Here is a 14588-nt window from a genome sequence, read left to right as displayed (position 1 = left end):
GGCTAGTATCCGAAAGCTGGTTTGAATCTCCGAGCCGACTAGGTGAACCATCTGTCAATGTGCCCTTGAGCAAGGCACTTACCCCAAATTGTTGGGTAAGAGCGTCTGCTAAGTTACTAAAATGTGAACGTCAACATCACACAATGCCGTATCTCTCACTTTAGATGTAAGTTATGTCAACACATGGCCTTTTGGGTGTATATTGTGCCCCCCCTCTCTCTCTCTCCCACGTCAGGTTTTACAAAGGTCATAAACACAGTGGTTCCTCCTTTAAAAGTTGCGTCATACAGCGGCACACCCTGCATGCTGCTGCAGCATTCTGTGGCACGTCATTTAATCGTGAGCCATTATTTCTGTTAATGCAAGTTAGTGCTAGTTTGACCACCAGAGAGCATCTTTGAGAAGCATTCGATAGTCTTCCATATGGGCATTACCAGAGATGGGGAGGGCATGCGGGAGACTGATTCCATATGTGTTATTTCATAGTTGTGATGTTTTCACTATTATTCTACAATGTAGAAAATAGTAAAAATAAAGAAAAATCCTGGAATGAGTAGGTGTGTCCAAACTTTTTACTGGTACTTGTGTAACAGTATAACTTTAAACCGCCCCCTCGCCCCGACACGGGCGCGAACCAGGGACCCTCTGCACACATCAACGACGGTCGCCCACGAAGCATCATTACCCATCGCTCCACAAAGGCCACGGCCCTTGCAGAGCAAGGGGCAACCCTACTTAAGTCTCAGAGCAAGTGACGTAACTGATTGAAATGCTACTAGCGCGTACCCGCTAACTAGCTAGCCATTTCACATCCGTTACACTTGCTTAATTAATTTCATTCATATTATGGTGTTTCTATTCCAAGAAAAACGAAAAAACCTCTGGGTTTTCTTTAGGAAGGAAGAGAAAATATGGTGCTGTACAATGTGACGGTTGGCAGTATAGTACTGGGCTATTTATCTAAAGACTCCCTGTGTCATGAGTGCAGGGCACGCGGGAGACTGGGGTTCAATTCCCCGACAGAGAGGAAGGAGTAGGCTGTCCTTGTAAATAACAATTTGTTCTTAACTGATTCCATATGTGTTATTTCATAGTTGTGATGTCTTCACTATCATTCTACAATTTAGAAAATAGTACAAATAAAAACAAATCCTGGAATGAGTAGGTGTGTCCAAATATGGCACTGCACAACGTGACGGTCGGGAGTAGGCTACAGCATAAGTGGATTGGAGGATTCTAAATTAATATCTAAGGGGCATTACATTTCCACACCCTAATTGTAGTGTAACCAAACTTTCAGTTGAGTGTACTAGCTCTTTGCCTTTTCTACTTCTCTACCAGAAGTTGATGCTGGAGTGCCTGCTCTCATAAATTCAGAGTGTTGTCAGATTGTCATTTTTTAAATTCAGACTGTTTCACTCTCGGAGCACACACTGGACGTTCGGGCCGAGGAGTAAGGTTGATTTGAGCGTTCTGGCCGTACAAGATTTCTCCCAACATTTTGTTGGCAGCTTGGCTACTATTCTCATTGTATAACCACGATTTGTGCCGCTAAATATGCACATTTTCGAACAAACTCTATATGTATTATTGTAATATGATGTTATAGGACTGTCATCTGAAGAAGTTTGAGAAGGTTAGTGAAAAAATTAATATCTTTTGCTGGTTTATTCGTTATCGCTATTGTTGGCTTGAATCAATGCTGTTGTGTGGTTGGCTATTGTAGTAAGCTAATATAATGCTATATTGTGTTTTCGCTGTAAAACACTTAAAAAATCTGAAATATTGGCTGGATTCACAAGATCTTTGTCTTTCATTTGCTGTATGCTGTGTATTTTTCATAAATGTTTTATGATGAGTATTTAGGTAATTCACGTTGGTCTCTGTAGTTATTCTAGTTGCTTTGGTGAGAGTTGTGATGGTGGCTTCAATGTAAAACTATGATTTATACCTGAAATATGCACATTTTTCTAACAAAACATATGCTATACAATAAATATGTTATCAGACTGTCATCTGATGAAGTTGTTTCTTGGTTAGTGACTATTTATATCTTTATTTGGTCGAAATTGTGATAGCTACCTATGCAGGAAAAAAATGGTGGGAAAAAAAAGTTGTGTCTTTTGCTATCGTGGTTAGCTAATAGAAATACGTATTGTGTCTTCCCTGTAAAACATTTTAAAAATCAGAAATGATGGCTGGATTCACAAGATGTGTATCTTTCATCTGGTGTCTTGGACTTGTGATTTAATGATATTTAGATGCTAGTATTGACGCTATGCTAGGCTATGCTAGTCAGCTTTTTTACTGATGGGGGTGCTCCCGGATCCGGGATTGTGATGAAGTAGAAGTTAAACATGAAGCTATTTGTGAAAATATGTAATGTTAACCTTCTAAATGAGTATGGATTTTCATATAAAGATTAGTCAGTGGCCACACACCCGTGAGGCCAGACATCTCATTAGGTGTCATCGAACCGCCCCTTTTTCCACAGAGTATAAAACCCACTTCCTACAAAATATACATTAACTCCGAGAACGCCGGGACAGAGTCCCCACATTGGAATGGCCACAATTCTATACTCCACGGAGACCATGCAGCTGTAGTTTTGGCTACACGGCTGGAAATGGTTAAACTCTGAGACTATTTATCACTACAGAAGAAGGAGCAAATTCTAGGTGACACAAGAATTACTAGTCTGCAGCTAGAAATTACGTAAACCTAGAACGAGAATACCGACAAGCGCCAAAGCATCTATCCTATGAGAACATTTCAGAATGTTACTCTGAAGTATCCATTCTAACCACCTACAACCACAAAAGACATTGTGACTTCTGGGAAAGTTAACTAGAGACTCTGATGAACTCTACAGGACGATCGAGTATTCCAACAGAGAAGACGACGACATACGGGCATAAATATATACATTGCAATTATTCTTGAATGAGCGGCCGTTCATGTGCAAAGGATTATAATTTCAATGATTATAATTATCCATTCTCAGTCCCCACCCCTTTCCTTTGTCTACCAAGCAGTCATTTCGGCTTAGCCCACTAGGGACTTTTCAATCATTGTTGGTAACCAATATCTACTGTTTGTTACGCATTTCTGTGATTAGTTAGTAAATACATTAAGCCAATTTGTATATTGCTGATTCATTATGGAAACTAAGGTTCATGCAGATATTCAAGGGTTCGCTACGTTCAGTAATGAGAACTGATGACGTAAAAGTAATAATTCATTAAATCTAAGACTAATTGATAGATATTTTAATATCTGAAGTTATATTTGGGAAATTAGAACTAAAAAAATGTCCGTGGTGCCTGACTTCCTAGTTAATGTTTACATTATTAGTTTAATCACATAATGATTAAACCTAGAGAATTTATTTGATAATATAGTCTTCACATTTAATGATAGTCCAGACACATTTATATAACTCCAAGTTTGCTGTAGTGGTTTTCTTTCCTAGGACTTTGGTTGAATATCATTTCAGAGGCCATTTACTTGATAGAACATCTTTATTTAAAAGCTGCAGATTGAAGTACAAAAGTAAAAACATTTTTCTCTGTGAATTTGCTGTACTGTAGTTACATAGTTAATATGTTATTGTGGATGTAGCGAAATTCCTAGCTCCAACTGTGCAGTAATATCTAAGAAAACACAATTCACAAAAATCTAAAAGTAAAACAATGGAATAGAAGTTTTAGGATAAGCAATGTCGGAGTCCGGTCTCCATTCGTGTGTGTGTGTGTGTATACACACGCACACACACTCCGTGAATTTGCTGTGCTGTAGTTGTTTATAGCTTTCAATTTACCTCTAGACTTATAAAATATATAATGAAAGACATAAAAAGGTCAACTGTCTCACAGTAAGGATTTTTAGAAGAAATATTTTTATCCAAAGATCGATCCCTTTATTAACAAATACTTAACATGTTTAGTTGTTTATTGTTTAGTAAAACAATACTCAAATTAAAGTATGGCAATACCCAACTAAATGTCCATTTTGATTAATCCAGCTATCAAAATAGTTAAAATGTAAAGCACTAGACTTCCGTGTATTAAAGCAAGTAAGAATCTGGACAGTAAGGTCAATCAAACATTAGCTTTTCCTGACTATGTTACCTAACCCGAGGAAAACTCTGGGCCTTTGTTATACAGTATATTGGCTATCACTTGGGTACCACAGTTTTTCCTGGTAAGATCACACAGTGAGGAAGAACTCAGGCCCCTAATCAAGTGGCTAAAATGGTCAACCTCTGAACAGAATGGGTTGTTGTCAAGGTTGCATAATGTCCATCCCAAATGGCACTCTATTCCCTGCATAGTGCACTACTTTTGACCAGGGCCCATAGGAGTGCAGTCAAACTTAGTGCACTTTATAGGGAATAGGGTGCCATTTGGGACACATCCCATGCCATGTTTTGTCTCAGCTCTGTTTCACAGCACTGATGATGAGCGGGGCCGTGTTCTTTCCATCCTGGTTGAGACAGGGACTAAATATCGGATACAAACTCTCACTGAAAGTATCCACGAACGTGAAGAGGTGTGTGCGCGCCTTGACGTCGTAGAACAACAACTGGCCACCTTCGTAGTCAAGGAAGATGCCAATCTTCTGGGGGTGAGAGGTCAGCTGGAGGGATTGTCGAGTGGATGCCAGAGCCTTGACCTCCCCACTCTTCAGCCACAGGCACCAGTACCTATGTGATGAATTGACATTAGATTATTATTCTTGGTAAATATCACATCCATAAATTATCTGTAAATGTATTAGCTAATGTTAACTGCAGCATTTGTTCATGTCTATTCATGTACCCTTATTGGCACGTGTTAGCAATACAATTAAAATAAAACAAACAATATTTTAAAAAGGTAGGATTAAATAATTACTTTGCTACACTAAATAATATGCTCTGTAACAATAAGGTCATGAAATCTATCTAGACTCTTTTTGAATATGTTATTATTATTATACATTTTGTATACATTTGTTTACCCCCTTTCTCTCCCCAACTTTTATCTTGTCTCATCGCTGCAACTCCCCAACGGGCTTGGGAGGCAAATAAAGGTCGAGTCATGCGTCCTAAGAAACATGACCAGCCAAACCGCACTTATTAACACCCTCCCGCTTAACCCGGAAGCCAGCCTTACGGATGTGTCGGAGTAAAACCGTTCAATTGACAACAGTGGTCAGCCTGCAGGCGCCCGGGCCCACCACAAGGAGTCGCTAGAGCACAATGAGCCAGCTAAAGTCCCCGCGGCCAAACCCTCCCCTAACCCGGACGACGCTGGGCCAATTGTAAGCTGCCCTATGGGACCCTCGATCACGGCCAGTTGTGATAAAACCTGGGGTTGAACCCGGGTCTGTAATGGCGCCTCTAGCACTGCGATGCAGTGCCCTAGACCACTGCACCACTAGGGCAATTTGTGATGTTTTGTGTTCAAATTTGTGGAAGGATGTGTTGCTTTTTGTATTACATTTGAACTTTTATCCTTCAAAATGATTGACATTTTAATTGAAAAAGTAAAACAATTAAATAGAAAGTCAGCATTACCCTCCGTCAGGGCTCAGCTTTATCTCTCCTTTCCGGCGTGCCGATGCCCGCATCACACCCACAGTCCAGGCAGTCTTGCGGCCCACCTCAACCTCCCAGTAATGGCGTCCAAAGGAGAGGCCCTCGCGAGCGAGCACGAAGAGGGCGGGGCTGAAGCGACGATTGCCTTCCGACTGGTTGTGCTTCCGTTCCTCGTATATCACCTGGCGACCATCCTCTGACAGGACCAGGTTCCTCTGGGCAGTACCCGGGTCCAGGTACACTTCAGCTGGAGGAGCAGAGAGAGAGAGAGAGAGAGAGAGAGAGCAGTGTTGAGAACAGTGCTGATTCTATTTAGAACAGCATTGATTCTTATGAGAAGAGAGTAAGTTATATTTGGAAGAGGGTGGGTTATATTGTGACCAGTCCAAGTTCCATTTAAAACAATGTATGTACTGTAGTTGACCAAACAAAATGGAGGAGTGGACATATCCCTGGAGTAAACAACCGGTGGAGGCTGCTGAGGGGAGGACGGCTCATAATAAATGTTTGGAACGGCGCAAATGGAATGGCATCACATTGAAACCATGTGTTTGATGTTGTTGATACCTTTCCACTTACTCTGCTCAGCCATTACCATGCCGCCCTCCCCAATTAAGGTGCCTCCAACCTCCACTGCAGGTTTGTATCAAATCCTAACTGTTACAATGACCCAGTACTGACACTGTATTGTGAAGTATAGACAGAGCTGAATTACTGAGGTTCATCAAAGCCTTACAATTTTCCTCTAATATCGACCAACATTTAAGTAGTCCACAGGATTCTGTCATTAACGTTAAAACAAAGTTGTTTCAAAGAGGAGTATGTTTAGCCAAATCACAGTTGAAAGTCAAATTCGCACCAATCAAAAAAAAAAAAACACAGGTAACTGTACTCACTTGCATAGTTCTGCAGCTGCCTGAGCTCTGCAAGACAGAGAGCGAGAACAAAAATAGTTACTTGAAATTGGAAAGAATGAACCAAAAGACAGAGCAAACTAGAATGCTATTTGACCCTAAACAGAGAGTACATAGTGGCATAATACCTGACCACTGTGACAGACACAAAATTAAGGGAAGCTTTAACTATGTACAGACTCTGTGAGAATATCCTTGCTATTGAGAGCTGCAGCAGCCGTAGGCAGATCTGGCTCTAAAGAGAAGACAGTCTACAGGATGTGCCCACTGCCAACAAAATGAGGTTGGAAACTGAGCTGCAATTTCTAACTTCCTGCCAAACGTGTGACCATATAAAAGACACATATTTCCCTCATATTACACAGACCCACAAAGAATTTGAAAACAAATCATATGTTGATATCTCCAATATCTATTAGGTGAAATGCCACAGTGTGCCATCACAGCAGCAAGATTTGTGACCTGTTGCTACGAGAAAAGGGCAACGAGTGAAGAACAAAAACCATAGTAAATACAACCCATATTTATGTTTATTTATTTTCCATTTTGTACTTTAAAACTTCTTCAAGACTGGTGGGTCACCACCAAGCAAACGTAGGCTAATGCGATAAGCATGAGGTTGTAAGTAGCAAGAACATTTCCCAGGACATAGACATATCTGACATTGGCAAAAAGCTTAAATTCTTGTTCATCTAACTGCACTGCCCAATTTACAGTAGCTATTACAGTGAAAGAATACCATGCTATTGTTTGAGGAGAGTGCACAGTTTTGAACATAAAACGTTATTAATAAACTAATTAGGCACATTTGGGCAGTCTTGACACAACATTTTGAACAGAAATGCAATGGTTAATTGGATCAGTCTGAAATCCTTGCACATACACTGCTGTTATCTAATGGCCAAAACCTAAATTGCAGCTGGGCTGGAAAAATACATTATGGCCTTTCTCTTGCATTTCAAAGATGGTACAAAAAAAAGAGACAGTCGGCGCGGGCGGGCGAGCAACAGTCGGCGCGGAGGTGGAGGTAAACGTGGAGGTAAACAAGCAGTGCTAATCCCACCTTCATGTGGCGCTGTCAGTCAGTCGCCTGTTGTTGCCATCTCATTACTAACAGATGGCTGACCTTTGGCATCTACTGTACTTCCATCGGATGACTCACTCTTTATATATAGAGGTGCTAGTCCAATGACCTACATCTAGAAATCTACATAGACACCACAGGAGGTTAGTGGCTCCATTGTGGAGGACGGGCTCATGGTAATGGCTGGAGTGGAATAGTATCAAATACATCAAACCAATGCCATTCCATTGATGCCATTCCATTTGCTCCATTATGGCCATTATTATGAGCCGTGATAAACACTGACGTAAGGTCCGTTTGGTGTTTTTTTTTCTTCCCTGCAGTTGAGATAAGGATTGAGTGAAACTAGACTGATCCAAGATTGGTGCCTACAGGTATATTCTATCTGGAGAGAAATGGGATTTGGTAACAGGAAGTGAGGTCACAGTAAGCAAGTGAAAATGGTTGTCTCTCGATTTTCACTGTTTTACACATTTGACTAAAGCCTTATACTGTAGATCAGGGGTAGGCAACCCTGGTCTTGGAGTGCCGTAGAACTCCACGTTTTTGATTTAACCGACGTGGAACACCAGGTGTGTTGAATTTAGGCAATCACTGGACTGATCAATTAGCTCAGTTGGTCAGGAGTGGTGCCCAGTGGCAACAAAATCCTGCAGTACCTGTAGCCAACCCCTGCTGTGGGTAGTGCAGCACTATTTTACCCTGAAAAACAAGGTATCATTTGCTCTATATAATAATGGTTGATTTTACCCACCTTTTCCATACAGGCTCTTCAATTCTTCCTGGAACCTGTCGACAAGGGTGCTGACGGATGATTGGATGGTTCCTAGGTAGAGGTCTGTGTTCACACTCACACCTGACCAATTACTGGTCTCTGGGAGGGGCGCCAGGGTGGGCAGGCTCTGCAGGGGAGGACGAGGAGGGGTTTAACTGTGGGTGTGTGCATGTGTATATGTGTGTGGGTCTGTGTATCCCCTCGTCATGTCTTAGCCTACCTGGAGGAAGATGACTTTATCCTGGTTCTGTGCCAGGGCGTCCAGCTCTCCGCTCCTCTTCCGGAGCTGGCTCAGTTCGTCCTCCAGACCTCGGGCCAGCTCCTGGGCATGCCTCTCCGCCTCACGCTGTCTCGTAGCGATCAGCTCCACCAGCTCAGCCTGGCTCTGCTCCACTAGACGCTGCAGCTCTGCATACACCTGCCAGCTGTCCTCCAACTCCCTCTGGGCAGTGCTCTATAAAGACAGGTGATAAGACAGACATACACAGACATTGAGACATTGTTCTATTTAAATGTTTTATTTCACCTTTATTTAACCAGACAGGCCAGATGATAACAAGTTCTCATTTACAACTGCGACCTGGCCAAGATAAAGCAAAGCAGTGCGACACAAACAACAACACAGAGTTACAAATGGAATAAACAAACGTACAGTCAATAACACAATAGAAAAGTATATATACAGTGAGAGTCAGAGATGGGAGAGGACAGCGTGACATGTACAGACATTCTAGAGATACAGATAAATGCATTACCACAGCTAGACTCCAATCAAGTTGTAGAAACATCAAGGATAATCAATGGAAACAAGATGCATCTGAGCTCATTTGAATCCCTTAGCAAAGGATCTGAATAGTTTTTTTTTTATTATAAATTTGCAAACATTTCTAAAAACCTGTTTTTACATTGTTATTATGGGGTAGTGTGTGTAGATTGATGAGGAAAACTATTAGAATAAGAATAAGGTTGTAACGTAACAAAATGTGGAAAAAGTCAATGGGTCTGAATACTTTATGAAAGCACTGTACTGTATACAGACATTCTGGAGATGGAGATAAATCCTTCACTCTCCTCCATCTCCCTCTGAGCACTGCTATAAAGACAAGATGATGCAGGAGAGAGGTTGTGAAAACACACACGGCTGAGGTAGGTGTTTGAATGATGCAAAGTGACTAGAGCTGTGGACACGCACACCCACCCACCCCGGTTTGCCAACAGCACAACTCGCCAAACAGGTCTGGCTGCCTTATCTCCCTCAGCCCACATTCAAATATCTACCTGTTTGAGTTGGAGGAAACAGTGTGTGTTTTGTTCTACTTCTTTTCCATTTCACATGTTCATGATTACACAGGAAAAGTGTATAATACAAAAACATTGAAAATCAGAACCTATTAACAGAATTGGTTATCATCCCCCCATCTCCTCCATCCCTCCCTCCAGTCAGAAAGTTAACCCACCAATATATCCCATCCTTCTGTAACCTCATTGCATTTTTAAACATGGCTCAAGTGAACTGCAGTTGCACTGTGCTCTATTTACAGTCCATATCTGACCAGGAGACTGGTCGACCAGTGTAGCAGTGAACTTAGGGAGCTTTAGTGAGTGGGAAGTACAGCTAAAGAGAAAACAGGGTTGTTTACTACTGTTTACTACCATTTAGCCTAGTCTCAATTGGCTGTGTCTACAGTATGTAATCCCTGCAGGAATTGACCCCACGACCTTGGCTAGTGCCTGTCTATGTATTTGAGTGGCTACATTTTCTCTAGTCCCATGCCTCAGCTATTTACCTAAACAAGTGGCGGGGTGGTCGTTTTGCTGTTATTCGAATACCGGATTTCCCCTTTAAATCCTACAGAAATTCTACCTTATTAACCTCTTTTGGTCCACAAAGGGAGTTTCCAGGAGGTTCTAGCTAAGGAGTATAGGATTAAAACAGGGTGTGGACACTCATGTAAATGTTTGCACTGGCCACGCCGGTTAGTCTGCCTAGGAAATGGACCAGAGCCATCACAAACATGAGAGCAAAAACGCTTTCTATGGTAGTCAACTGTAAGACCTATCGTAAGGGCTGGGGACACGATGGGGGTAATGACACTTTGCAAATGTATTCTATTTGATTTATACATCATAAACATCTCTTGACATATGGTGAATAAATTTATGTTACAGAAATAATAGAATGAAAAAAAAGGGGCTTGATCAAGAGACAGTATGCCAATCAACTATAATGTTCAATGCACTATTGTTGATTTGCTATGGTTTGCCCTTATGAATACAATCCAGTTTACACTCACTCAACCAAACACCACAAAAGACAAAGGTGGTGCATTTTGATGAAATCACCATTCATACAAGGGACTCACTTTTATGACCCGTATGGACTGGTTGATCTCCTCCAACTTCTTGGCCCGCTCCTTGATCAGGTGTTTCAGCTCCGACCTCCACTTGCCCAGATGACTCTGTGTGAGGGCAGAAAATATCCAAGTCTGATATATAGTACAGTACAAAACCAAAAATACACAAGAGGGGGTGCTTTTGTTGCAATTACTGGCTAGATGTGATACAGATGCTAGGTGTGATGAATGCCGAATCACCTCCGTTACCCAAGGGATGGCTGTACCCAACAATAATGTATCCACAAGTTATATAGTGTTACACATGTCTGTCTGCTGAGCTAATGCACTGTAGTGCTGCACAATTTCTGTAATTATAATCAACCAGGGAATGCTGTGCACTACAAGACTGGGTTAGCCCGCTGAGCTAAAGCCTGGCTATCAAGCCTATCTTTTTGCTGTATGTGTCTATCTACCCTGGACTCACCATCTTCTTCTTCCACTCACGGTCGAGGGAGACGATCTCATGGGTCTTGTGTGAGGCTTCTGTGCAGGAGATGCAGACGCAGCCGTGGTCGTTACGACAGTAGACCTCCAGCAGGCGCTCGTGCTTCTTACAGATCTTCTCTTCCAGGTGGTGCATGGGCTCAACCAGGCGGTGGGACGTCAGAGACTTCACCTTCCTGTGTTTAGGTCAAGTTTAGCTTATGTGTCAGGGTGGGGGTCAATTACATTTCAACCATAGGGAGAAGGAGGAAAAATAGATATATTTTTTTTATTTCTCACTTGTGATGTCGGAGATGTGCTTCACAGTATGACCCGGGACAGTTGAGACAAGACTTCAATGCCTTCATCTTCCTCCCAATGCACGCATCACATGGCACCTCGCCCGCCCGGGCGAACTCTCCACCCTCCGCCGCAGCTGCCGGTGACTCTCCGTGAAACCCATGTCCCGCCGCCAGACACCCAGCCACCGCACCCGCCTTCGTGTTCGGTGAAGTCACCCCCACATCGAGCCCCTGGAACTGGGAAGAGATCTCGGCGAGGACCCGATTGATGCTGAGCTCCGGCCTCCGGGTGTAGCTCTTCTTACACATGGGGCACTGGAACTTCTTGCTGTGATCCCAGTAGCCCTACAGAACGAGAAGGAGGAAGGGGAGGAATGAGAAAGATAATGACTTTGTACATTTTCTTTACAGTCCATGGAAACACACACACACACGAGAGGTTGGAAGCACATAGTCTAGTATTCTTCCTAGGTTCCTTAATACCTTCTAGAATGTTTTTCTTGGCCACGTTTCTTTGCTTTTTAGGGTCTAGGCCAGGTAACTGTAAAGCATTGTGACAACTGCTGATGTAAAAAAGGCTTTAAAGTAAATGTGATACCTGAAGACAGGCCTTGCAGAAGCTGTGTCCGCAGGGGGTCGAGACAGGCTCTACGAAGACCTCCAGACAGATAGAACATTGGAATGACTCCTCTGACAAGGTGCCCCCCCTCCCTGGGGATCTCACACCTGACAGGGGGGAGGCAAGGAGAGGGAGGTGAGTGAGAGCGTGTGAGTGCGTAAGAGGGAGAGACGAAAAAGCCAGTATGTTTAAAATGAGCACTACAGCCCTAACTTTTTTAAACATCAACACAATGCTCACTCCCATCAACAAACGGGTCATGAAAGAGCTTGTTCCAAATGCTTCAGCTGGAAACCATCCCTGGAATGTAGAAATGCAGGGTGTACGTCTACCTTGTACCTGCTCTAAGTTTTAAAATAATCTGTACGGATGCGCACAGTATTCCCTGTACAGTGCACTCTGGTCAAATGTAGTGCACTGATAGAGGACATGGTGCCCTTTGGGGCGCAACCTACTTGAATTGAAATGACATGCTTCGATAAATACCTTTTCAACTTCAAATAACGATACTATTAACAAAACAGCTTCACAAATACAGGAAGTTTGAAGTAACAGGGAGAGCATATGGCAGAATAACCTGTCAATTTCCACAGAACTATTATCAAATTCATGCTAAAAAAAACACTTTTAGACACTATTCTTTCATGTTGACTTTAAAAATAATTTCTCAGCCCATACCATTGATTCATACTTTTGTAAATTGTTCTATACTACATCAACATTTCTTTAAATGCACTCCTCACATACTGTGAAAAAAACCTGTCCAAACAAGATTACAATCATTCTTGGTAACCAACTTGATGACATATATTACAACAATAAAAGGGATAAAAATGTTTATAAATATAAAAGGTTAACTTACTCTGCATGCTGATTAAGGTATCCTGTTTCTCACGTGTCCACAGTCCCGTATGTCTCTGTACAGGACTCCGGAGCTTTCTCCCTACTCCACTGTATTGTACTGGCAGTCTCTATGGAAATCCACAACAGGTTTTGGCCCTGTGAAACTCACTAGTGTCTCTCCCTCGAGCTCAACATCCCACCATGCAGTATCTCCCTCGCTCTCTCACTTTGATCTGAGCAGTGAGCACTGTGGGTGTGTCCAAACTTCACCTGAGCCTGTATTCGCGAAGCAGGAGTGCGGATCTAGGATCAGGTCCCTTATCAAAGTCCATATAATCATATTATGGTCGAAATGCAAAACTGATCTTAGATCAGCAATAATAGTCAAAGGCTTTACGAATACAGGACACGGTAGGAAATTAGTGCTTCTCTAGTCTCCACCTTTACGCACGCCCTACTCAACCCCAATACCACAACATCACAATCACTCCAGAAGCCTAAGCAAAGTTGTCAGAATTGTCACAATTAGGCCTAGGCTATAATGGATTGTAATTCATTCCTTTATATGAAAACATTACAAAAACTAACCAGACTAAGTCAAGATATACCTGTGTGACACTGCACACTGAAGTAGCCTACGCACGAGTCTGTCATTTCACTCCATTGCCATCAGTTGGCGCTAAACACAGAATGGAAATATTTGCAAATGTTGTGAAGTCACAAGAGATATGGGTTTTGGGTCAAGATTCACATGGCATTGACCAAAACACTATTATATTATCAGATATGGCCTCCTCTAGAAATAGTCTGCTTGAAAGACAGTTAAATTGCTCAGTCTGGAATTGTTCACTACTCCAGTCACTACTCCCCAGGGCCATAACCTCTGTAAGAATTATATTGGTCAATGATTTGTGCATTCATATACAGAGTAAATTTAAAATCAACATTGAGTGTAAAATGGAGGAAAGTTGAGGTGAAGAAAGAAATTACCTAGGCAGCATCCTCATTCCCAACCCTTCTGTCGCTTACACTTGCATACTCCCAGTCATGATTGAGTGCCAACAATGTCTCCTTCCTCCCGAAGTGTACACTCCCAGTTACAGATTTAACAAAGGTGGAAACTTTCCAGCCAATGCTTACACCAATCCAATGCGTTCAAATACATGAATGCTCAAGTACACTTGGAGAAGTGGAATGCAGCCCAGATAAAAAAAAACATTGCCCTCTTACCATCTGCAACATTCTGAACAAATCACCAATGAATTTGGAGTAGTTTTGGAAAAGACTGTCTACTGTGACCATCCCCCCCACCATCATCTTTGCAAGTACCCAGTTACTGTGAGCTCCTGCCCAAGTCTAGCACTACATGTGCCTAAACCATGGCTGTCTGAAAACATTACTAGCAGTCAACCCTTGCTTCCTCCATCCTGGGAAAGAACACAATTTCATTCCCCTCGTGTAGTCTCCTCAAACCCAATTGGAGGAAGAGGTCAGAGGGGCAGGACCCCTGGCTTACTCATCCAATGGGTTTTGAGAATGAGACTAGAGAGGACACGAGGAGAAGGCAATTGAGATCTTCCCCTGGGTCTCCTCAACTCCATTAGAGGGGAAGACCCAAGATCACTCGTTCAGACCTCCTCCAATAAGATTC

General features: G+C 42.4%; 1 protein-coding gene across 1 annotated transcript; it reads right to left on the bottom strand.

Moving 5' to 3' along the window:
• Positions 1-3520: 3520 nt before the first annotated feature.
• On the bottom strand, positions 3521-13145 carry LOC129835692 (nuclear factor 7, brain-like). Its single transcript, XM_055901429.1, has 10 exons — positions 12957-13145; positions 12074-12201; positions 11474-11820; positions 11175-11370; positions 10718-10813; positions 8575-8808; positions 8334-8481; positions 6478-6504; positions 5561-5828; positions 3521-4705 (listed from the first exon to the last, which is right to left on the bottom strand). Exons 1-10 carry the CDS (start codon positions 12961-12963, stop codon positions 4435-4437), a joined length of 1722 nt encoding a protein of 573 aa, XP_055757404.1. The 5' UTR covers positions 12964-13145; the 3' UTR covers positions 3521-4434.
• Positions 13146-14588: the final 1443 nt, after the last annotated feature.

Source organism: Salvelinus fontinalis, chromosome 36 (assembly GCF_029448725.1).
Source record: "Salvelinus fontinalis isolate EN_2023a chromosome 36, ASM2944872v1, whole genome shotgun sequence".
Lineage (NCBI taxonomy): Eukaryota > Metazoa > Chordata > Actinopteri > Salmoniformes > Salmonidae > Salvelinus > Salvelinus fontinalis.
The sequence above is the reverse complement of the archived record's forward strand: the minus strand, read 5'-3'. Positions and strand labels throughout refer to the sequence as shown.